Source organism: Antechinus flavipes, chromosome 4, assembly GCF_016432865.1.
Source record: "Antechinus flavipes isolate AdamAnt ecotype Samford, QLD, Australia chromosome 4, AdamAnt_v2, whole genome shotgun sequence".
In the NCBI taxonomy this organism is placed as follows: domain Eukaryota; kingdom Metazoa; phylum Chordata; class Mammalia; order Dasyuromorphia; family Dasyuridae; genus Antechinus; species Antechinus flavipes.
In genome coordinates, this window is record NC_067401.1 from 444,637,749 (window position 1) to 444,664,470 (window position 26,722).

Consider the following 26,722-nt stretch of genomic DNA (forward strand, 5'->3'; position numbering starts at 1 on the left):
TAGAGGTTCAGTAATTTGCCCAGAGTCACAAGACTAACAAGTTTCTGAGGCCATATTTGAACTGGGGTCTTCCTGTCTCTACGTAGCTATCCCAATTTCAATAGATGTCAGTACAAATTCATAAAATATTTAATGCAAATACGATTCAGATACCAAGAATGAATGAAAAAAAAAGCTTTGATTAAATATTTTCCTGTTTGCTGTGCTGATTAATGGTACACAAATAGTAAAGCAAGCAAAATAGTTCCTGTCCTTAAGAAGCTGACAGTATAAAGGAAGATAAGCCATGGGAAGTAAGAGTCAGGGAAAAATGTTTTAGAGAAAAGTCAGAAAGATGGCGGTGATTGGTACATCCTTTGCAGGAATAGCAGTGTTGATTTGACTGACATTCTCAGAATTAGAGTCAAGAGAATGGTGGTCAGGAGATGTGGTCAGGGGAAACGGGTAGTATCCAAATTTTGGTACATCATGGAAATGACCACAAGCCTCCAGTGGTAGGTCTGGATGAGATGATGCAAATGGTCACCAATCAGAAGCCCAACGTCCCTCAACTAGGATTTTGGACCCCAGCCAGAAGCTGCATGACAGATTTGAAAATGCTTAAGCAGGAGCCACTTCATATTTGTTATTCCATAGAATTTAAATAACAAAGTTCATATGGGATTGCTGACCAGCAAGAATATCAAGACCTCTAAAAATGAGGATGCATAAATGGAAATTCACCCTACCATATTTCAAAATGTACCATCAAACAACAATTTTAAAACTGTCTGGTGCTGACAAAAATAGAGAAATAGATCAATTAAACAGAGGACCAAGAAACAGAATCCATGTTTATATTAGGTTAGTGATAAACCTGTCTAAAAATTCTGGGAAATAGAACTACTGTGTAATAAAAATTGTTAGGAAAATTTGATAGTTTTATGAGCACCAAAAATGAATATAGCTTTATATGTCATACCATATACCAAATAAACTCTTAACTGCATCATCAATCTTAATATAAAAGAAAATATTTTTCTAGATTAGAAGAATATGAAATAATACATTTATCTCAGTTATAGAAAGGGTGAAAACTCTTATCTATCAAACAAATAGGAGGAATTATCAGAGACTAAGTTGAGAAACTTAATTATCCAAGATAAAAAAATTTAGCACAACAAAAAACATTATCTCCAAAAAAAAAAAAAAAAAAAAAAGAAAAGAAAGAAAGAAAAAAAGAAAAGAAACATTAGGAAAGGCTATTTCAATAAAATATCAGATAAAAATCTAATACCTTGATCCTATGAGGAACTAACACATATCTATAAGAACAATGCACATTCCCCAATGGTAAAATAGTTATAAACAGAGTTTTGGTTTTGGGTTTTTTTTTTTTTAAAGGAAAATATAGTCATTAATTATCATGGGGAAAGACGCTAAAATTCCCCATTAATCAGAAAAGATATCAGTGGAGCCATCCTGAAGGAACAACCCACTAAAATGGTGAAGATAGTGAAACATTATGATATTTATCCTTTAAGGAACTAATACATATTTATAAGAACAACATACATTCCACAATGGTGAAATAGTCATAAAGAAAGGTATTTTTTTTTTATTAAAGTCTTTTATTTTCAAAACATATGCATGGATAATTTTTCAACATTGACTCTTACAAAACCTTCTGTTCCAAATTTTCCTCTCCTTTTCCCCACTCCCTCCCCTAGATGGCAAGTAATCAAAAAATATGTTAAACATGTTAAAATATATATAAATCCAATATATATACATATTTATACAATAATCTTGCTGCACAAGAAAAATCAAATTAAAAAGAAAAAATAAGAAAGAAAATAAAAGCAAACAAACAACAAAAAAAAAAAGAGTGAGAATGCTATATACACTCAGTTTCCACAGTTGTCTGAGTTGTAGATGACTCTCTAAATCGCAAGATCACTAGCATCAATCATCTCATTGTTGGAGTCACGTAGAGGTGTTTTTTTTTTCAAAAAATTTTTAATAACCATAGGGAAAAATACTAAAATTCCCCAGAAATCAGAAAAGATATCAGTTGGAGACATCCTGAAGGAACTACTACCCACTAAGATGATGAAGACAGTGAAACATTTTAATATTCAGTGTTGTTAGGATCTTGGGAAAAAATGGATACTCTGTTACATTGTTGGTGAGACTGTGTATGGATTGTTTTTTGTTTTTTTAAATAACGGCTTTTTATTTTCAAAATATATGCAAAGATAGTTTTCTTTTTAAAAATTTTAATAGCTTTTTATTTACAAGTTATATGCATGGGTAATTTTACAGCATTGACAATTGCCAAACCTTTTGTTCCAATTTTTCCCCTCCTTCCCCCCATCCCCTCCCCTAGATGGCAGGATGACCAATACATGTTAAATATATTCGAGTATAAATTAAATTATGTATGGATTGTTACAAATATTTTGGAAGTGTGATATGGAAAAATATATTGTAAGAGTTCCCAAAGTGCTCATGCTCTTTGACCCAACAATTCCCTTGATAAGTTGACAATACTTTATCTTAATAATATCATGAAAAATCCTAATATCATGAAAATCATAAAAAAATTTAAATATGAGATTTGTTCTTAGCTTTTATGGTAACAGCATAGATATTAATTGACACAAAATTATCATTTTGCTGTTAGAAACAAGATAGAAAAATCACTCCTCCATCACTTGCTTCAGCTAGGACAATATGTCTCAGGAAATAGCTGTTCGTAGCAGGTCACTTATGGAGGAGGACTGGGTTTGTTTTGATTCACTATTGTTGTCTTTATGAAAAAAAATAACAATAACTAATGTTGCCTCCATTGATCTTCAGAACTGGTAGAGTTTGTAATGTGTAAGTAAGAGTTATGACCTCCTTGTGGAGCAGTTGAGCTGGATCCTAACAAGAAGAAAGATGGCTAAAAGAAGCATGTGGCTTTCCTTGGTCCTTGGATTGGCAGCAAGTAGGAGAGACTTCCAAACACAAGGCTTTTAACCTTGTTCTCTTTTCATTTTTGTAGTGAAACAGGAACCCTTTGGTTCTCTGTTCTGGCTCTCTCCTCTATGTGGGGATCAAAATTAACTGAACTTTAAGTACAGGTTTTAAGTATGCTTTTATTTTATATGAATCACAGATTGATATCCCAAAACTTCAGACTTAAGAGATTGATTAGTTCACATTTCTCTAGGCTTGTAAAATGATTGAAGCTCACAAGGTTTTTAATATAATTTCCTAAGTTTTTGTTTTTAACACTTGTCTGAATTCCTATTTCACTGTATCTCTCCTGAACATATATACTGATTAATAAGGCAATTCTTAAAAATGCAAATTTCAGCTTTAAATCAGTTCCTAGTCATTTAAAAGGTCCCTTTTAAAGAATAAATTATCTGTTATTTGTTGTTGTTTAAACTGAAATTTAGAAATGAAAAAAATTTGATTATTACTTTTGCACAAATTTCTAATCTATTAAAATCTGTTTTTAATTAATATTTTTATCTGCTTTTCCTCTCATCAATTTCCAATATGACCAGTGTTGAAAAAAGAATAAAAAAAGACATTTGTCTTCTTTTTTATTTTTTTTTTAATTTTTTAATAGCCCATTTCTATTGGTTGATTGTGACAGCAAAAAGGCATAGTAACACACTTGTTGTCTAAGAATCCAAAGCATGATTAGCACAGACAAAACAGACACATATTTTCCATTTTCTTAAAGATTTTCCTAATGGTACAAAGTCTCTTTCTATCTGAAGTAAAAAAAAACTCACTATTCCTAAACGTAGTTTCCTCATAGATACATACAGAAAATATAATAAGACAGCATTAAATCAGGCCTGAACTTCTGCTAAGTTTTTCTCTAGGAGATTTGAAATCAAGATCTTGCCTGCCTCTTCTATTAAGTATAGAACCTATGATTATCTTGTGGCTGGAGTCCTGCTGGTAGCCTAGGATAATTATTCTGTTTCCTAATTATGTTAATACCTTTAGAATAAAAAAAAATGTAATTTAATGACAATACAAAATTGCTTTAGTCTAATTTGCCAATGGGGTTCATCTATTTTAAGTGTACTTTGTATTTAGTCCCTGATAGATAGAAGAGTTGGTTAAAAGTTCCATTTCTCTAGACTTTTTGCCAAAGTATAACTACAAGAAGAAAGAGTAAGAATGATGAAGAATTTAGAAATATTAATACTTCATTTTTTCTTACCTAATTTGGGGAGAAATTTCAATAAAATTCCATAACTTTCTAAGTAATCAAAAGTTCCATGTTTTGGCCAAAATAATCCCCTAAACTCTTTGTATTCTCAAACCAAATTCTGCACAGTTTAATAGCTCTTTCTTTAGTCATTTCCTGATAGGGAGTTTAACCCATCCCAATTAGGATCCTGTAGGATGCATTTCTTCTCTTATGCCTGACCCCATCTCTCCTGTAGTGTCCCTGACCAGAGGCGTCATTTCTTTGGAGGAACTTCCCCTAAGAGAATTGGACTACATTCCTGAAGACCTTCCATATTGGCTATTCCTTCTGAGAAGTTCCACCATTGAAGATGCTGAAGATTATCTCACATAATATGAAGCAAGGGGGTATTTTCCTATCTATCTGAGATGCACCTACCTGACCCTCTTTCCTATAGCTAACACTATAGTATTCAGGGATTTGTTTTGGCAAATTCTCCAATATTTCCAATTCTTAAATTCTGGGATTAACCTCTAACATCCTAAAACAGGTCAAGTAAGACCTTTAAAAGGTCCTTTTATAAGGGAACATTCAGCAAAATTTATACCTACTTTACTTAAAAACTTCCTGAAAATTTATCTCACATTGTCAATAATCGACTTAATCCTAAGTAAATATAAGTGAAAATAAAAATTTCCTTTCCTCATCTCTTTAAAAGTAAAAGGAGTCTTCTTTTCAGGACAGAAGAGGGTGAGATTGCTCCAAGGGTAGTCACATGACTTGACTGTTTATTACTGTAGTGTGGAATCTTTAATCTAAGAATGTTGGTTTTAGCCCAAATTATTGCTCTCTCAAGGTGGTGTCAGAGCATTAGAGTGGGAAATCACTTCCCCAAACCCTAGCTATCAAAGAACTGATCATAAGAAGGGTTCCTTGACCTGCTATGAGCTAGTGGAAGTTCCATCTCAATCAATTTAAGAGATTTTTCTACTGATGACAAAAATGATTTAATTACTCCTTGTTAAAAGAATTTAAAAGCAAAGATCTATTTTAATCCTGCCAACAGGAAGTTTTAAAATAAACTAAGTAGTTAGCTGGTTGAAAATGAGGAACTAGCAATTCTACTGCTGAATTTCCCTCATTGTAACAAAAAGAAAGAAAAACAGAGGAAAAAACTAGTACTTTTTAAAAGTTTAAATTATTGCTATATATGTTTTTAATAAAAATTAGAATTTGAGTGCTCTGGAGCTTTATAAATTAGTCACAAATTCAAGCACTGTCTCTTGACCCAGTCTTCTTAATTCTTCTAAAAGAAAATATATTTAGAGTATATCAAGGCAGAATCACCAATCTGGAAGAGATATACCTGAATCTCACAGAATTTGAGTGTAGATAGGATGGGGGATGCAACTACCCAAGGCCAGTGTCAATGAGAGAGTTATTAATGAAAATTCAACTTGGAATATACTTCCTTTTTGGGTCCCTTGAAGGGATCTACCAAAAGAGGTTTTTTTGGGGGGATAGGAGACAGGTCTCCGCCATTTCTTCATGGTTATGATGTAGATTTGGGGATTAAAATTGTCCCACTTAAAATAAAAGAGACTGAGACAGAGCTCTGAGCTAATGGCACTTTATTAAAGGGTTCATGGTCCCCTCTAATGAAGTAGACCTCATGACCTGAGATGCCGTCTCTTTCTAGAGCCCTATTTTTATAAGGCCAGATGTCCAGACATTCAAGAACAGCTATGCTAAATATATAGAGTAATTCCATTGGTTGACATGGGATTAATAGGCAAAAATAAGCAAAATCCTATGTCAGCAGGGTCGATTCAATCTTCACTGTTTTAAATTTGACTACTCAATGTATTTATATATCCCCTCCCAGAACTTTCTCTATTTTGGGAGGCAACTTTTAAATGAATTCAGTTGTGTATCAGGGGGTCATCACCATAAAAATATCTCTTCCTCCTAAGAGAGGGATGAGCAGCTAAAAGAAAATAGCTAGAGTGATAATTTTTCAGTTTTATTAAACAGTTGTAACAAGATTAGGTAATTATATATGCCAAAATATAAAATTTGGGTTCAAATTTTTTAAAAATTTCCCAGTTGTTATTTGAATTTGCCCATCTAAAAATATACATTCTGTGGTCTAGTAATGTTCATATTAGTTGATATTACTATTAAGTTTGAGCTGGCTCTCACTACCTGACCTGGTTATTATAATAGCAAAGTAGAATTGTATTTAGATCTATTTTGTTAGAGAAGGGGGTCTCTGCAAGTAAACTGAAGGAAGTTGCTCTGAAGTCCCATTCATTCTAGTATTCCTAAGAAAAGATTTCCAGAGGCCCACAGGACTGCATCAGAGATCTCACATCTCCATAAGGGGGGTTGGGGGGAAGAGAAGCTGCTTGTCATAAACTCAGAAGATTTCCAGAACCCATGTGTAAGGCAAATGCCCTTAAGCAAATGCCCTATGAGCCCTCAATTTTCATATCTTGTAGAGAATGTTTTACTAAGAGGTACTTGTTCCTCATAGCTCTTGATTAGTGAGAGTTTCATCCCAGACATTTATTGTTACATGTATTATGTGTTTTGTTTAATTAATTGGAACATAATCAGTGTCTTATGAGTCAAGTCCATTTCTCTCTTCTGTAACTCAGTAAGGGGACTGCCCCCTTTTGGTTGAAGACTTACCTCTGCTTTATTCTCAGTTTCCTTATCTGTACAATGGCCCCAAAGATAGCACTTGTCTTACAGGATTGTGAAGATCAAATGAGATAATATATGTAAAGCCCTTTGCTAGTCTTAAAGCTATATATAAATGCCAGCTATCACTCATTCATGCATTAATTTACATAATTACTTATGTATTTATTTACATATGCATTTAGTGAGAGTTTCCTGAAGCTTTAGCAGTCTGTGTCTCTATGCTCTTGAGAATTCTTGCTTCCTAAAATCTGGGGTGCAAACAGACTTCCTCACAGTAGATGGCCAAAGTACTCATTTCGGAAATCCACAGAGGACCCCCTCAAAGGTTTCAAGGGTCCTGAAAAGCCAAGCTCCACTTGGCTCTGAAACCCCAGGAAAGGTGCAATTAGATCCTGAGAACAGGAGCAAAGTCTGAAGTTTCTTGGGTCTGCTTTCAGTTACTATTGAGACTTCTAAGTCCACTTTAAGAGTAATATCCAAAGTGTTACCTGGTATTCACCCTTTCCCTTTTGCTTGTTAATTTTGAAAGGCATTCTTACAGGTCAATTAATTGTTTGATTCTACTCCATAAATTCTACTTTCTTACAGTTTTTGTTGTTGTTCACAAATCTGTAGCACAAAGGGATCTGCATTGTGATTTCACCCTTCTGGTTGCAGAAAAGTGACTCTTATCATGGGAAGATTCCAAAGCAATAGCAAATGAGGCAGCCATAGTAATTATCTTGAAGTTGCAAAAATCAGCTCTGCAGGCCTGCTCCATCTTGGCTCTATTTCTTTCTCTCTTCTATTTAGAACTGGATTTTTAACCTTTAGAAAACAGCAGTGGAGAGTATTTTTAGAGAAGGTGATGTGTTCTGATTTCTAGATTTTTTTACTTGCCTAATAATTTCCTGGGGCCTATTTGGTTGAAATGAATTGATGATTAATCAGAATGAAGCAAAGTATATACTGATATAACCTTTGGAATATTGGAAGGGAATTAGAAAGAATTAGGTAGAGAGAAATAGAAACGCCATCATCCCCTCCATGCATTTACTGGCCAGCAAGAAGAATGAGTGCTAAGTTTTTAAAAAGACTTCAATGGAAATGGAAGCCAGGATGGGTAAGAAAGTTAATAGAGGAGTGTGGAATGGGTCATAGGAAGAGGAATACTAAAGCTGAATGTGGCAAAGGAAGCTCAGAACCACCTAGAGAGGAGTTGGGGTTTGTTTTGGCCATGTTGGGAGAATGGGGGGGGGAGGGTCCAAAAAGAGATAGCGAGGACCTGTGCTTGGATCTGATAGAATCATCGTCTACAACACCAGAAGGCTCAAGGATTCAACTAAGTCTGTTTCTGTTCTTTCTGCAAAGGAGAATGACAGAACAGACATGACTAAAACGGAAGTGCTATCTAGACAAGAATGCCTTGAATGGATCCCACTCTAGTGGAAAAATTCAATTCCCTTAGTCTACATGCACTTCAACCTTCGATTTCGAAAGAACTGGCAGATGTGATCACTGAGCCATTGCCATAAATACTGAAAAGAGTATAGAAAATGGGAGCTGGACCATAACACTAGAGAAGGGCAAATATCTGATTTTCCCTCCAAAAAAAGGAAATTAAACAGTATGTGCAAGTTTTCTGCCAGCAAAGAGTCTGCCAATGAATTTGACTTTGATTTTTAGAAAAATTAGAAGACATAATAATTAAGGAAATAGTTGCTGAACATCTAGAAAGGAAGTGAGGTTTGCAAAGAGCCAGCCTAACTGAATTAAGTCCTGACAAAATTACTAAACTAATAGATGAGAAAAGTGCTGTGCATATACCTTTTTTAAAAAGTAAAGATTTTGATAAAGTATCTTTGGTTATTCTTAAAGGGAGAGAGATATGAATTAGATAATGATAAAATAAGATGGAATTAGAGGTAGTTAGACCAGCCAGACTTAAAGCCAGGTGTTAATGTTTTAATGTCAGTGCAAAAGAAAGTCTCCAGTATAGTACCACAGATCTGTACTTGGGCTTATTTTTTAAGCATTGTTTTCAATAACTTTCTTTCTTCCACTTTTTTATTTTTGTATTAATATTTCATTTTCTTCAATTACATATAAAACTGATTTTAACATTTTCTTTCCAATTTTGGATTCCAAATTATTAATTTTGAAAGGCATTCTTATAGGTCAATTAATTATTTGCTTCTCCACCACCATAAATTCTATTTTCTTACAGTTTCTTCCCTTTCCTCTCCTCCATTGAGAAGGCAAGCAATTTGACACAGGTTATACATGTGTAGTCATGAAAGCACATTTTCATGTAAACCATGTTATGAAAGAAAACATATATTAAAAAACTCCAAGAAAAAGAAAGTAAAGAAAAAAGTTCAATACATTTCTTAAAGGCCATAGATGGCATGTTTTTCAAACATATACGAAGCTAAGACAGTGGATAACACTATCAGGATCCAAAGGGATTTTGGCAACCTAGAGAACTGGGTTAAATCTAATGGAGAAATACAATTGGGATAAATGTGAGATCTTACACTTGGGTACAAAAGAAAATCAGCATAACATGGGAGAGGTATGGTTAGAAGCTGTTTTGAATAAGATCTTAGGGGCATAGTGGACTCCAAACTCAATATAACTGCAGTATGGTTTAATAGCCAAAATCTCCCAAGATCTTGTACTTCATTAAGGAAGACATAGCTTCTAGGACAAGAGAGACGCTAAATACACTCTTCTGATTTCCTTTAAAGTATTGTGCACATTTCTGGGTGCCATAGATTAAGAAGGGATGTTGACAAAGTGGAAAGTATCCAGAGTAGTTGAGGGGCCTTACGTCCATATCATGTGAAGATCAGTTAAAAGAACTGGGTTATTTGGCTTGGAGAAAAAGTGACTCATTACGGATATGACAGCTATTTTATAAGAATCTGAAGGACCATCATCTGAAGGAAGGACTAGATTTGGCTTTAAAGAGAAAAAAATCAGAGGCCATGGGGAAAAGATGCAAAGAGGCTGATTTAGGGGGGAAAACCCAGTTTCCTGATAATGCTCTCATTGTTGTTGGGAAATGAAAAAATAGGTGATAACTCTTCTCCCTTGGAAATCTTCAAGCAGGAATTAGACATTTGCATGCTAGGAATGGTACAGTGAGGATTTTTTTTTGTGTATTGGGTGATGACATGATCACTGAAATCCTTCTCCACTTTCAAATTTTGTAATTTAAGCAAAAAAAAAAAAAAAAAAAAAAAAAAAAAAAAGGAAAAGAAAAGAAAAAAGAAAATCAACAGCCGATTCACATCTTCCCATGTTTCTTTGGAAATATTTATTTCTTCATTTCCTATAGCAGAATAGTATTTCATCACATTTATATACCACAACTGATTCATCTTTTTCTCAATTCATGGATATCACTTTAGTTTCCAATTTTCTTTTCCATCACAAAAAAGCTGCTATAATTATTTTTGTTAGACATAAACCTTTTCTTTTTTTTTCTTTGAGCTTTTTGGGTCTAGGCCTGGCAATAGAATAGCTGAATCAAAGAGCATCCGGTGTTGAGTCATGTTTTATATATAATTCCGGACTGCTTTCCAAAATAATTATATTCATTCATACATCTACCAACAAAGCAACAATATATTAGCTTTCCCACAGTCCCTCCAACATTCATCATTTTCCAATTTTTGTCATCTTCACTAATAAGTAGAAGCAGAAGGACTATTCATACTACAACATTACTATTATAAAATAAACAATTTCTTGAATTTTTATAAACTAATGAAGAAGGAAATGAGAACATTTTATCCAATAAACACAATACTATAAATACAAGTTTGAAAGCTATTAAGAACCATGGCGAATATAACAAGCATTCATGATGCCCAAGGATTCATGATGAAGCATATTATTCACCTCTTGATGGAGGTAAGGGTAGATTCAGGGTACAGAACAAGACATATGCATTTTTTTTGGCATGCAGCCAAAGAAGGATTTTTTTTTTTGCTTTCTTGCATGCCCATTTAAAGGAATTTTCTTTTCTCTTAAAATCAATATAATAGGAAGAGGAAGAAAAATATATTTATTTCCTTTAAAGTATACACACATACACACACACACACACACACACACACACACATAATGCTAAATGTTGGAGGAGATGTGGGAAAAGTGGGGACACTAATACATTGTTGGTGGAACTGTGAACTGATCCAACCATTCTGGAGAGCAGTTTGGAACTATGCCCAAAGGGCTACCAAGCTCTTTGACCAGCAGAGATCATAAAAAAGGGAAAAGGACCCACATGTGCAAAAATGTTGTAGCAGCCCTTTTTGTAGTAGCCACAAACTGGAAACTGAGTAAATGCCCATCAGTTGGAGAATGGCTGAATAAGTTATGGTATATGAATATTATGGAATATTATTGTTCTGTAAGAAATGATCAGAAGGATGATTTCAGAGAGGCCTGGAGAGACTTATATGAGCTGATACTAAGTGAAGTGAGCAGAACCAGGAGATCATTGTACACAGCAACAGCAAGATTATACGATGATCAATTCTGATGACTATAGAACAGTGAGGTGATTCAGGCCAATTCCAATGGTCTTGTGATGGAGAGAACCATCTGGACCCAGAGAGAGGACTGTAGGAACTGAGTGTCAATCACAGCATAGTATTTTCACCTTTTTGTTGTTGTCTGCTTGCTTTTTTCTTAATCATTTTTTTTTCCATTTTGATCTGATTTTTCTTGTGCAACACATTTAGAAGAATTGTACATGTTTATCCTACAGTATATTACTTGCTGTCTAGGAGAGGAGTGTGGGGGAAGGGAGGGGAAAATTTGGAACGCAAGGTTTTGTAGGGGCGAGTGTTGAAAACTATCTTTGCATGTATTTTGAAAATAAAAATCTATTATTAAACTTTTTTCAATGTAGTTGTTGGATCCAGGTATGTGATATTACATGAACCCACAGTTAAAATCACTGTATTATTAATTTTGTTTAATTGTTTTATTTTGTTTTAAAAAGCGCTGCCACAGAATGAAGGTACTATGTAAAAAATTTGTAATATAAAAACAAAACATTTCAAAACTTTAAGCAATTTTTAAAAATCAACAATTAGTCAACTAGAATTTATAAAGGCCAACTGCACTCAGGGCACTGAGTTAAGCCCTGGGGATGTAGAGACAAAAGGGAAATAGCTCCTACCTTCAAAGAGATTAAATTCTAATGAGAGAAATGATATGAATATATAAAATCTATACAAAAATAGATGTAAAACAGGTAATAGCTAGTTCTGGGAGATGAAGTTGGAAAAATGGATTAGGAAGAAAGGAAGTTGTGTATAAAAACCTGGAAATTTCAGAGGAAATGACCCAGGAGTAACAACATGAAGAATATGAAAATTCTGCAAAGAACATGAGACAGAAAAATAATAATGTGAAAAAATTATGGCAGTTTAATGTAATGGTATTTGACAGCACTGTAAAAAAGGATACGTGAGAAGAATATGAGGAAATTATGGCAGGATTCAAATGAAGCAGTACAAGAGAGCTTGATCTAACCAGAAAAACTGCCATATTAATGACAACTGTTAAAATGAAAACAAAAGCCATGATGACAAAATGTCAGAGAGACTTCAAAAAAAAGATGGACATCATCAGCATCTTTGTTTGCTTTTTAATTTGTTTGACTTAATTTTGTAATGAGTTTTATATATATGTATGTATATATGTGTGTGTATATACATATATATATAATATGTGTGTTATGCTTTATCTATTTTATGCATAATGGATATTTTGAAAATTTAAAAATTAGAATCAGAATATATACATGTATATACTCTATTAGGGGAGGTCTCTATCCATACACATACACACACACACACACACACACACACACACACACACATATATATAAATAATCTTGTCTGTATGTAGATCTCCCCTGATAGAATGAAACTTCTTGAAGGTAGAAACCATTTTATTTTTGTCTTTGTAATCTCAGTTCTGAGCAAAGTGCCTGGGACACAGTAGATTCACAATAAATGCTCATTGAATTGAATTTCCAGTACTTAAAAGAGTGAGAAAATACAGAAATAGTAATTCATTAGGCTTCTAAATCTGTAAAGTTGCAAGCACAGAATGATTTCCAGCTACTTATCTGATCATTTTAGTATTTGAAATTTCAGGAATAGCATTTCAAACTGTTTGTTATCCCATGCAAGACTCCTTACCATTCTAACAATGCTGACTCTGTCTGCAAATGTTGGAAATAATCTAATTTGGCTACCTTAGAATTAGAAATGAGCTAATAAAGGAAGACACTTGTAATTTAAGAAATTAAAGAGAACAGTAGCGCATAGAGTCTGAATATATAAAGGTGATGAGCTACTCTTAAGGGAATGTTCTTAAAAACAAGCTCTTCCAAGCTTTGATATGTCTTTTGTCCTAAGACTAAAATACAGCAAACCCTTATTACTTCAATATTGGTCAATTCCCCCAAATCAATGGTCACTTTGTGTATACAGCACAAGACTTCTAGTCAGGAGATCTGGTTTCAGATTTCACTTCAGACACTTTGGAACCTTTGGTAAATTTTCTAATCAGTCATAGTTTCCATTTCATTCCTGGAAAAATAGAGATAATAATAACTTTTAAATTCCTACCTTCAGTGTTGTTTTGAGGAAAGCACTGTGCAAAATCTTAAACCACTACAAGTGTGAATTGTCATGAATATAATCTGATGGAGAATGATATTTCCTAACTTATCCATTAAACTTATTTTTTATATATTTTATGCATAATGCCTAATAGGTATTTTGAAAACTTGTTAGAATCAGATGATGGTGGTAGTAACAGTGAAATTCAGGAAATGGGGAAAAGTTAGAGTTGACCCAGGGTGTGGGCAGTCTGATATAATTCCCTTTCTACTAAGCAAACTGAGGAAAGCAGGAAATCCACTGAAAAACCTAATAAATGAGCATTTTGGACACCATGGCCTCCTAAATCTAAATCTGTGGTTCTATGTAACCTAGCCTCTGAGTGGAAGTGTACTTTTTAGGGCCCACTATTTCAGGACAGGCAGGCCAGAGGACGGGGAGCTGGAGCTGCACTCAGGAAGCCCTGACCTCAGACACTTAGTAGTTGAGTGATCCTGGCAAATTAAGAATTTTTTCTTTCTATTTCCTCAACTATAAAATGAGGATACTATCGCACTTATCTCTCAGAGTTGTTTTGAGGATTAAACAAAACAATATTTGTAAAGTGCTTAGCACAATATCTAGATAGATAGATATAGTTTTAATATGTATTAATATATATTTAATATAATTTTTTCTTCCTTTTTTCCTTCCTTTTATTCTTCTATCATTTCATTCTTCCTTCATTCCCTCCTTTCCATCTTTCTCTCTCCTTCTCTCCTTCCTTTTTTCCTTCTTTCCATCCTTCTATCTTTCCTTCCTCCTTTATTTCTTCCTCCCCTTCCTTCCTTTCTTCCTTCCTCCCTCCCTCCCTCCTTTCCTTTCTTCCTCCTTTTCATAAATTTCTTGGAATCACAACATTTATTGGAATATAGCATATATTCAAAAAGATGAAACTGAATTGGAATAAATATGAAGTCTTTATCAGTCAGACAAAGAGCATTGTGTTCCATTCTAAGCACTGCATCATAGGAAGGAAATAATGAACTGGGGAGAATCCAGTTTGGTAAAAAACCTTCTTAGATTATGTTATATTCATGGTAGTTGAAGGATGGTTGAAGAGAACAGATGACTGAAGATGTACATGATACTTCTCTTTAAGTATTTGAAGGGCTGTCATGTAAAAGACAGATTAGACTTGTGCTTCTTAGTCCCAGGGGACAGGATAAGGAACGATTGGGTAAGAATAGAAAAAGAATGAATTTGGACTTAATATGAGAAGAAACTTCCTAACAAAGTGGATAAGTTGCCATGGGAAGGTAGTGGTTCTGCTTGCATGGAAAGTCTTTGAGAAGTTTAGAAGGTATTTCTTATTGAAGAATTTTATTTTATTTTTATTTAGGGAGTTAGAGCTGGAATAGATATGATAGCCTTTGGGGTTTCTTGTACTCTGAAATTCTATAAACAAATCCTGTCAATTCCAGATGACACAAAAAAAAGTATAATAAGGAGATTAGAATTGGTGCCCCAAGAGAAGTACAAAATGGAGAGATTACATCCAGCTTGGAAGAGAGAAAAAAAGTTTCATGAAAGAAGTTCATTTGAACGAAGGTGGGATTTGAATGAGTAGAAAGAGAAAGGTGGTATAAGTATAAATGAGGGAACAACATTTCATGAAAAGAAAACAACTCACAAAACAAAGTTAGCTTTTTATTCCTTATTTCATCTCCCTGACCCCACAGGCAAATGATGAGATTTTTTTAAAACCAGATTGCTTGACTAAAAAAGTAGGTTTATTAGTTCTCCTGTGGTTAAAATGAGACATCATTATTTCAAATACCTCTCAAAGGAGGTTTTACTGTATTTTCTTTTTTATTGAATTATATAACAACCCTACTAGTTCTAAATTTCAATCTCATATACTCTGTACTAAGAGAAAGAACACTTGGATTCTAAGCTGCTTAGTGAATGCTATTTGAATAAATTGCCACACAGAAAAGAAGCTACAGATCAAGTCTCTTGGGACAGGAGCTATGAGACTCAAATCTAAGCTGACAGTCTAATATTGTAGTCCCCTCCAAATAAATATTTAGCATTTAAACAAGAACTTCAAATAATGGAAATATAGTTTAAAGACTTTTGAAAATTGTATGTTAACTAGTTACTATGCTAGGTGGTGGAGATACAAAGATAAAAATTAAACAATTCCTACCCTCCAAGAGTTTACATTCTAGTCAATCAAAACATCCATTAAATGCCCATTATGTGGTAGGGAATGGAAATGTAAGTACAAAATTTATGTGAATATATTTTAAAGACTTTAAAAATGATATGCTAACTCATCGTTATTCCAATATGGAATGGGTTGTCACCCAAAAAGACAACTGCCTACTTCAATAAATTTTTAAAACTTTCCTGTACAAGTAATATTCTCAGGTCTTGCTGATGAATACATTCTTTCAATTCAGGGAAAATTGTTAAGAATTCTGTCCAAAGGCTGAAGCTTCTGGGAAATAATTTCAGTGCAATTTTTGTCCTCTTTTCTTTCATAAGTAGTAGGATATTACCTGTTTATGAGGAGCTTTCAAAGATTGCTCTCTTTTGCAGGGTTAGGACAAAATTGCTTGCAGGTATAAATTTGTGATAGAATAAGTTAGCATTGTTCAGTACTATCATGAGAAAAAGTTCTGATTTTTCATCTAAGTCCAAAGGCCAGGCTCAGAATTCTGCTTTTGCTACTTGTTGGGAGTTTGGCAATGGTTTCTCTGAGCCTCAGTTTTCCCATCTGTAAAACAGGGGAATAATCCTGCCTGTAGTCCTGTACCTACTTCATAACATTGTTGTGAGGATCAAATGAAAAGATATATGTAAAGTATTTTCACAATTATTACCATGTCCTAAAACCAATTTTCTGCTGCATAAACTTGAAAGGGGAATGATCCTGCAGTATTATGACCATCTTTCACTATATTTCTTCAGCAGAATACCAATCTATTCATCCCCTTCTTGTAAGGGGCCATGCAATACTTATACATAGATTCACAAAGGCAAAATATATAGGTTATTCTATAGATCATCAGACAAAATGTTCATTATGGGTTGGGTGAACCAAGTATGGCTGGAGGAAGAATAAGGCACCAAGAAGTCTAAAGTATCAATGAAGTTGGTATTAAGATAATCCTAGAATCAATCAATCAATCAGCAAACATTTATTAAGTGTCTTCTCTACCAATCACTGTTCTAGGTACTGTGAATACAAAGACAAAAATGAAATAATCTGCCGTCAGAGTTTACATTCTAGTCAATCCATACATTAAGTGCCCACTATAAGGTAGGGAATGGAGATGCAAACCCAGAAATAAGATAAATTTTGTCCTCGGATGGGATTAGAAATTCTTACATTAGACAGGAACCTTCTTAGAAAAGACAGCAAGAGAATGATTTCAGAAAAACCTAGAAAGATTTACATGAACTGATGCAGAATGAAGTGAGCAGAAAAAGGAGAACAGTGTATACAATAATAGCAAAATTATACAATGATCAACTGGGATGGACTTAGCTATTTTCCCAGCAGCACAATGATGCAAGACAATTCCAAAGGACTCATAATGAAAAATGCTATCCATTTCCAGAAAAAGAACTGATGGGAGTGTGAACACATTCTTTCTTTCCTTTTCTCCCTCCTTCGCTCCTTTTTTCCTTCCTCTCTTCCTTCTCTCTTTCTTTCTCTCCAGTTTTTTTCCACAAAATGCTTAATGTGAAAATGTTTTACTTATTTTTATTTATATGTTATATAAATACAATCTATGACAGATTTCTTATTGTCTTAGGGAGAGGGAGGAAAAGGAGAGAGGAATAGAATTTGAAACTTAAAACTTTTTTAAATGAATGTTAAAAATTATTTTTATATGTCACTGGGAAAAATAAAAAAATTATTTAAATTTTTAAAAAGATGGCTAAGTTTAGATAATGGAGAGTATGGGGAAACAAACTATGGGAAGGCAAGTGCGGGGGGCTACCTGACAAATGAAAATGTGATCAAAGCAACTCTATGTGGAATATTCAATTCTTAATTAAATGGAGAATATTATGATTAATTCATTTAATCACGTGTTGAAGAAGTTCATCCTTTTAGATTTATTTCACTTATAATGAATACACAAAAGAAATGCTAAATGCAAGCAACTCACATTACCCATTTAAAGAATCACACTAGTATTTTAAAGTTTGTAAAAGTTGTTTTTCATAATGTAATATATATAATTATGATTGTAGCTTTATAAATGAGGTTTGCCAATGATCTCATAGTTAGTGTCAGAAGAATCCTTCAAACCCAGATTTTAAAACCTTTGATTGTTCTTTCTCTATTGACTTACAGACTAAAACATAATCTCTTTGTCCTGGAACTGAAGATCTTCCACAATCTGACTCTATTCTTTATTTCCTGCCTCTTTCCTGCATTCTAGGCACTCACCATTTTAGTAGGGAGAACTCAATATTCAGTAGGGAGAAGAGAAGAAGAGGAAAAAGGATTTATAGGACATTTACCATGTGTCAGAACTGCCTCCTGTATCTTATATTCATGAATTTTCTTTGATTCCCCTTTCTCAAATTTTTCCATCACTGAATTAGTCTACAGTAGCATCATCTCTCGCTTCTTCTTTGTACACATGTTATTCCCCACCCCCTTTTAATTGTAAGTAGTATCAGGGTAAGGATTGTATTTTTCTTTTTTTTTTCTTTCTCCTTTTTGTTTCTTTTTTTTGGCATTAAGTGACTTGATCAGGGTCACACAGCAACTGTTAAGTGTCCAAATCTGGATTTGAAATCAGGTCCTCCTGACTCCAGAGCTGATACTCTACCCAATGTGCCATCTAGCTGCCCCAGGATTATATTTTTCAGTATATTTTTATACTCATCCTTTTCTTAGTCCTTGACTATATTAGGGATTTATAGATTTGAAAGATTTAGTTAAATTTAATTATTTTGTCTGGGATTAATAGTGGGCACTTGGGTGGTACAATGAATAGAATGCCAGATCTGGAATCTGGAGAATTCATCTTCCTGAGTTCCAATATGACACTTAAGCAGCTGTGTGACCCTGGGAAAGCCACTTAACCCTGCCTGCCTCAATTTCCTCATCTGGAAAATGAGCCAGAGAAGGAAATTACAAATCACTCCAATATCTTTGCCAGGAAAACCCCAAATGGGAAAAAATGAAATATATTTTCACATAACAATGTGCTTCATGGTCCTTTTGGATGTTGGAATTTTTATAAATGAATGAATGAGAAGATACTTATTAATAACAGTTTCTCAGATGCTGTACTAAATAAGTCTCATCCCCTCTCCCATCCAAAGATATTTTCTGCCCTCAGTGAGTTTACATCCTAAAGGGAGAAACAGTTCATATTGGGAAGCAATGATCTGAGAGAACTAGAAAGAATGAGATGTCTGAGAAGATTGGATCGTTGTTATGACTTCAGAACTGGAGAGAAGTTGGGAGTTATAAGGGGAGAGTGGGAGCAATGGCTATTATGGAGACTGTGGAGGAGGTAGCTGGAGAGAGATGGGAGAAAAATGAAACATGGCTTTCTGAAATGATGGTCCGGCCAAGGTCAATGAGGTGACAGCAAACCCAGTCTGGGCTGCCCTAATTCAGTGCAACAAAGAGGGAGACAAGCAAGAAAGCAATGAACTTGGGGACATTTCTATTATACAATGTCTTCTTGAATTAAGCAACGTTTATTCTATTATGTGGCTAATCCCCCAGCAGCACCTGGAAATGGATATGTTCAGAATCACTATATAGCTATACTGACCTTACAGTTAAATGAAAATGTATCATGGCAGAATTAGTCTGACATATTTGATGGAATGAATCCATCAAGCTTCACCTACATGGTCATGTACATGCCTTCACTTGTTGCCAATAAGTAGATCCAGAGAAACATTCAGTTGCTTGCTTTTGTTTATCAATAAGACAAAATAAAGTATCTTTCATCAATTACCATTTAGAAAACATCTACCCATATTTAATAAATCATTATTCTTAGAATTAAAGATTTTAAAGGAAAACTTATTAATGACAGTCATTACCTTTCTAGGCTAAACCTGAACAATGGCACCAAAAGCCAAGAAAGTAAAGGCAGGTGGCAAAGCCAAAACAGCGAAACAGAAGCTGACAAGTAAATGTAAGTCTCTATTAAAAAGCACTCTTATGTCTTTAGTTTCTTATTGGATATGTATTAGAAACCACATGGGCATGGTATTATCTGTATAATAAAAGGAATTATATTTGTTTCACAATATTAAGTATGTATGATATTTAAATTTATGGAGAAGTATTTTTGAGTGCTCCTGTGAAATTAGATACCCTATCCATGGAAAAATAAAGCAGCTTCTACTTTCTCTCCTACCTAATTAAATTTTAAATAATTCTTGAATGCTTTTTAAAAAATTACATGACTAGGGGAGTTTTTAGAACCTTTTTAATGTTTCTATTTATTTTATAAACAATATATATGTTACATATCTAAACTACATATATATAATTTTATCCTAAAACTTTATTATTTTCATATTAGATATACTTTTAATGTTAAAAGGTGAATTTGACATAATTTCATTATATTTTAGATGAAGAAGCAGCCCCGGTTTCTATGGAAAGTATTGGTAAGTTGCATCACTACATAAATGACTTTTCAATACTTTGTCATGAAATAAAAAGGAATGATCATTGAGAATTAAAATATTTCATAGATAGGTTTATGTATAAATATACACAGAACTTTAAAGGATGGAATTTTAAAAGGCTAGAAAAGAAAATAGACAGATTTAATTTGCCACACTGTTTTTCAAACCCTCAAATGTCCATCCTATGAGGGCAGATTTGGTTTTTGTAAGAACAAGAAATCATTTGGAATCAATTTGAATGAATAAGGCTTGAGTGAATCTAGTTGGATAAATATTTTTGGTAAGAGATGATTTGTGTCTATAGAATAGTGGGATTGATAATAAAAAAAAAAAACTGGCTCATAAATAAGCTTTTAGGGAGCATCTTGGTCCAGTACTTCTCAAGCTGAGTACCTTGAAAGAAAACACTTATGATATGATATCATGTTCATGAATGGTTGCACTCAATCTGCCAGTTTGTTTACCTGTTTTAGGGCTTCATTTTTTTTTAAGTACATCTGGGGAGGGATGAATATCCCCTCTACCAGCATATCCATTCTTTCTGCATTAAGACATAGCCCTTGCCCAGCCTCTAGATTATCTGAACTAACTCTACCATGAAGCAGACAGAAATCAGCCTCTTGGGTTACAGTGGCTTTCAAGGGGGAACTGCAGGGCCTCCTGAATTCCCTGAGCCTTCATTTTGCCCCTCTAGCACAACTCAAGTCTCTTTGCATTTTGTGCCTAAAGCCACACAAAGGCTTCTCCTATGGACACTGTGGGCTGGCTGCTAAAGACCTTTCTTCTCAGGCTCTCCATGCCCTTTGCTCTGACACTTTGTACACATGGGATTGCCTTCAGTTATCATTCATAAGGCAGAGGGGGAAAAACCTCATCACTTTCTGGTCTTGTCAACAATGTGCTCAATAATAATAGCATTTATATAACACTTTATATATTATAATATATAAATTATATATATGTACATATATATAATTATCTTATTTAATATTTATAACTATCATGGGAAGTAAGTGTTATTATTTTCCTCATTTTACAAATGAAGACACTGAAGTTTAAGTTAAATAACTTGCTTAGGATTGCATAGGACTGATAGGTTTCATAGTGGATAAAGTTAGGAAAATTCAAATTCCTGAGTACAAATCCTGCCTCAGATACCAGCTGGGTGACCTTGGGCAACAAGTCACTTAAGCCTGTATGCCTCAGTTTCCTCATCTGTAAAATGAACCTGAGAAGAAAATCACAAACCTGGCAATATCTTTGCCAGGAAAACCACAAAAAGGGCTGCAATGTCAAACCCAACTGAAAAATGCTTAAATAGTTCCTTCCTCCTCCTTCCCTTCTTCCCCCCCACCACTGATTACCTCCTTTCTTTCTCTCTTATACTTGTCCTGGAAAATAACAGGTTACATCACTCAGAAACTGTTGTTGCCCTCATTGAGGCAATCAATATTTAAGACTTTCAATCCCCCAGAGCCCAAAGTGTGAATTAACACTTATCACAGACCTGCATTTCATTTATTAAGAAAAAAGTGCTCCTCCCTCATCTCAGCCTGGCTCAGTCCTCCCTCCGGCAGGCTGGGGGAGCTTTGGGATGCCTCCTCGGTATCCCTTTGGTTATCTACGTTCATAACTGAAGGCAATATTAAATTTCAGTTGTGAAGTTGCTGAGAATAAACGTGATATTTTTTCCTTCAACTTAAAGACTCCATGAAATCTATCCACAAACCCCAGTGGAAGAATTTCTGGTCAGAAATGTTACCCAAGTAACATGTGTATGTGCATTGACCTCTCCTTTATTAGTCAATCTCCTGCCTTTTTATTTTCCATTCTGAACTTAACAAATACCAGAAAAGAGGAATAATTCTTAATATTGGCCAAACTATTAATGATGCTAGTGGTGAGAATTTCAGGCTGATAAGAGAGATCTCTGCAGGCAGATGGGTCTCTTAGCATCCCTGAAATTGCCCTTCATGAGAGGCACCCTATTCTTGCCTATACATAGAGCTGGCTCTGAATCTATGAGCTACCACATTTCTTTCCTCTCCTATGCTTTTAATGTATCTGTTTTTGAGCATGCTGGTTTTCCCCACCTTTTCTCTCCTTTGGTTTTCAGGCTCTTATTTATTACCTTCAGACTTAAATAGCATTCAAATCTATTTAGCCAGAGTGGTGTTAGTTGTATGTGAGTATTGATGAATAGACATGATAAACTGGCAGAAACAGTCAACACCTTGTTGTGAAACATACTGAAGAATATCCATATTCCTGTGCCTGAGGAAAAAAGTCATATCTAAATCAATAGCCACAACATGATTTAAAAATATAAATATTTATTCTAGAACAGGGGTTCTTAACCTGTTCTGTGCTATGGACCTTTTCTCAGAATCATATTTTTAAAGGCACACACACACACACACACACACACAAAAAAAAACATAGGACTAACAAGGAAACCAAATATATTGAAATACAAATTTTCTGTCTTATCTATGTATTTATCAATCTATCATTTATCTTTGAATATATGTGTCTTCTATCTACCTATCTATCCATCTATCATCCATCTACTTATCTACTAGTCTACCTCTCCATTTGTCTACCTATTTATCTCCACATCTATCTACTTCTCTACCTATTTATTCATCTATCCATCTATTTTTCTCTTTCTATTCATCTCTCTCTCTGTTTTTCTATCTATCCATCTATTTACCTATCTATTCATTTATCTATCGCTCTATCCATTCAGCTATTTCTCTACCTGTCTTTCTCACTATTCATCTATTTATCTATCTTTTTATTTATTCACCTAAATATCTATCTCTCTATCCATCTGTCTCTATCTATCCATCTATCTACCTTCATTAATTCAGCTATCTCTCTGTCTGCCTGTCTATCTATTCGTCCCTTTGTATGTATATTTATCTGTCTGTCTTTCTATATATTCATCTAGCTATTCATTTATCTCCCTCTCTATCCATCCATTTCCCTCTCTTTGTCTGCCTGTTTATCTATTCATCTGTCTCTCTATCTTTCTATCTCTCCATCTATCTACCTTTTTATTCATCTATATATCTACCTCTTTATCCTTCCATTTCCCTCTGTGTGTCTGCCTTCTTTCTATTTATTCATCTGTCTATCTATCCATCTATCTGTCTGTCTTTCTAACTATTCATATATCTATCCATCCACTTCTCTATTCATCAAATCTATCTATCCACCTATCTATAACAAGTTCATAGATCCCAGATTAAGACCCATTGAAGAAAAATCATAAGATTACATAATGTAGACAATTGGAAAAGAACTTCATGATCTTCCTCAGTTTACCACTTACTGAAGGAGATATAATCATAGGTAAAATACATGTTAGTATATACACACATACATTACCTTAAAGTACTTATATATTTGTAGTGCTGTTATAATGTTGTTTTAATGTTACTGTGAGAAATCTTTACTAATGGAAACAAATTGGTCACTCTTACATAACCCTTTTTCCTGAGTCACTTCCACACCAGGAATTTGAGAGTTCAGAGTTTCTCTTTATCATTTCTCATTTCTGAGGGCCTAATCCTATCTTGTCATCTGAGAGCTAATCACCACTTTTTCAGCCCTGTGGAATATTTTTTTTTACACAACTTACTGAAGCTCCTGGAAATACATTAACAAGAAAGAATGCTTCTCTTCTTGCCTTTTGTGGGTGCCCTCCCATATTTGTGGCCAAAGTCTAATTGATATTACCTGCCTTGCCTGGCCTGATATCCTATATAGTAGCTAACTTTGAAGTGACATTTCACAATATACATCAGTGACAGTCTGAGGCAGTAATTGTTTTCTTCGGTCCTGGGGTGAGGTGGTCTGCTGAACAACTCTGTTTGGTGACTGTCTCGGAATCTGGGGCGGGGAGGTGTCCCCAGTGGGGTAAGCCGAAGCCAATGGGTGGGTGGTGGGATGGAGGGTAGGTGGTCCAGGGCTAAAGCCTAACATTTTGGAGGTTTGCTTAAGTTTTGAGTTGTCTCTTTGGTGGGGAGAGAGACACTGTGTATTTGTGCTGTCTGTTAACTGAAGAGTTCTTGCCATTTGATTTCAGCTTGGAAATGTTCCCTTCATCTTATTATTGTTAGGGAAAAAAAAGTACACTTAACAGGAATCATAATAGGTGTCTCAGAAATCTGTGTTCAGATAGAGAATTATTATATTTTTTGTGGAGAGTATTGGGATTATAGAATTAAACGAACTGGGGTGAAATGAAAAATGAGCTCTCGGTAATTGTCTCCTGCGTTTGGAACATGGCAGTCCCTATTTTTCTGTGAAAAACATTGGATCCATTTGGGAAGCATCCCTAGGAAGCCCGTGAGCTCCACCTAGCGGCCACTGAAGGCCAAAGAGCTTTTCTTCAAGCTAGACTGCAGTATTTTAAATCAGTTGCTTTTTTTCCAAAGACATCATCATAAATAAGCATTTATTAAGCCACTGATATGTACCAGGAATTGTTCTGCGTTCTAGAGACACCATGGCACGACTGCATATCCAATCCAATCCGATCCATATGCTTTTATTAAGTAATGCTGGAGGATGCTGGGGAAGAGCTGTTTTGAGAGACAGAAAGATGTACAGACAGTCCTGTGTTTAAGGATTAACTACGTTCCAAAAGTTTATCTGTATTTTTTTGTTTGGAACTCTAGGAGCTGTGCAATTCATGGGGTTCAGATGAATCACTCACTAATTTGAAAAGAGAGTGGGATTTAATTGACCAGGCAAAGCACTCCAGCTCTCCCTCCCTTCCCTCCCCTATGCAGCCAACCTTGTTTTCTGGGATCAGTCCTACTGGGAGGGAGGACCTTCTGTTCTTTTCTCTTTCTCCACCTGTGTTTCCAGGCCCTCCCCAACTGTGGGTCTCCAGGTGACATGGTCTTCAGTTGCCAAGGTGAAATTGCCATACATTTCCATGATGGTACCTCACATGAAATCAATTTAGACATATAAAAAAGAATGGGAGGGGACTGATGTCTTCTCGGTCCCATCCCTCTGTCCATCCCTCTTACTGCCATCTGGCAAAGAGGGCCAAAGAAAAGCCAGGTTCACTGTGGGGAAGAAGATGCGGGCTATAATAGTGAAGTCTCTTATGTAAAAGGAAAGACAGGAAAGAGGAGAAGGAAAATCTAACCATGGAAAAGAGGAAAGAGGCATTTTTACTGGGAATTGCTCTGATTGCTCTGATAGCATTCCAGGTAAGTTCCCTTCCCGGGGGAAGTAATAGAGAACTTTTCTGTATCTGTTTATTACCTTCTGTGAGTCCCTTGCATCTTTTCATTAAATGAGATAATATTTGTAAAGAACTAAGCACAAGTGTCCAGCAGGAAGTAAACGCTTTATCAATGCTTGTTCCCTTTCCCTTTCCTTCTGCCAAGCGGAATAAAGGCTGTCCCATCCATACTCAAGAAATAAAATCCAATCTTAATTGGCCAATGAGTTCTCTGCCAGCACATCCCCATTATAAAGCAGACTATGAACATAGTCATAGATGTCAATGTCAGTTAGAGTCTTATGCACTTAAAAATTTATTGAAGTGTCTTTTATAATAAGACCGTACTTATTATCATCTATAGCCATCATGTCATCATGGAGCTTAATAAGTGGAACATTGAAAAAACGCCCACACCGGAGATCATTATTCATGTACAGTCTTGTGCCATCCCTTCTCTTATTGTCTTACACTCTAATTTGAGTTTTTTTAATTGATATCCAACTCATGGTCCAAGGTTGCCCCCAATTCTGAAGTCATAAATACTGGGTTCAGTTATTGGGTTAGCTTCAAGAGGGTCATTTTCCCTCTTTGGTTTGTTTCCATTTGCAGTTACTCTATGAAAATCACCTAATATACTTATGGAATAGCTAATGGCTAGACTTTCTCAAATGTGTATAACAGGAGTGAACAGTGACATGAGTGGAATTTTTTTTTACCTGGGCAAAAAAAGATCAATCTTCATTTAGTGGTAAGCTCTCAGTTCCCATATAGGGACTCCATATAACACCTGCAGATCAGCAAAGAAATTTATAAACTAGTACAAAAACCACATCAAACATTGAAACAGCCTCAAAAATCTCCTCAAAAAGGAACTAAATTTTGTCTAGCTATTAGAGCAACATTTTGACATTCCAGCAAAATCCCTTTCTCCTAAACAGTTCTTCTCAGATTTACAGTATTGCCCTTTATTTGGACTCCTCCTGGAAGGTATACACCTCGAGACCATCAGGTTGGCACTCCCATCCCATCTGGCCTGAGCTGTCTACACTATTCACAAAAGGGTCAAGTTTACATCACTCAAAATAAAGGAGAAGTCTCTGACTTCTCCATTGCATGGCTATAGTGCATTTTGCCTCTTGGGACAGCATCCTTTTCACTCTCCAACAGGTACATTGCTCTGGAATGACCTTTTTCTAGAACAGCAGATTGCCAAACTCTAGAAGTTAGAATTACATAGTAACACAACCTGAAAATCTCACAATATCCAAG

At 34.9% G+C, this 26,722-nt stretch overlaps 1 protein-coding gene across 1 annotated transcript in view; it reads left to right on the forward strand.

Annotated features, from left to right (window-relative positions):
- Nucleotides 1–26,722, forward strand: part of DNAI3 (dynein axonemal intermediate chain 3) — a 116,973-nt gene that overhangs the window by 19,907 nt on the left and 70,344 nt on the right. The window contains exons 2-3 of the mRNA XM_051999214.1: nucleotides 19,614–19,700; nucleotides 20,146–20,181. Of these exons, the coding sequence (XP_051855174.1) occupies nucleotides 19,628–19,700; nucleotides 20,146–20,181 (109 nt within the window). The 5' untranslated portion in view covers nucleotides 19,614–19,627. The remainder of the gene's footprint in view (nucleotides 1–19,613; nucleotides 19,701–20,145; nucleotides 20,182–26,722) is intronic.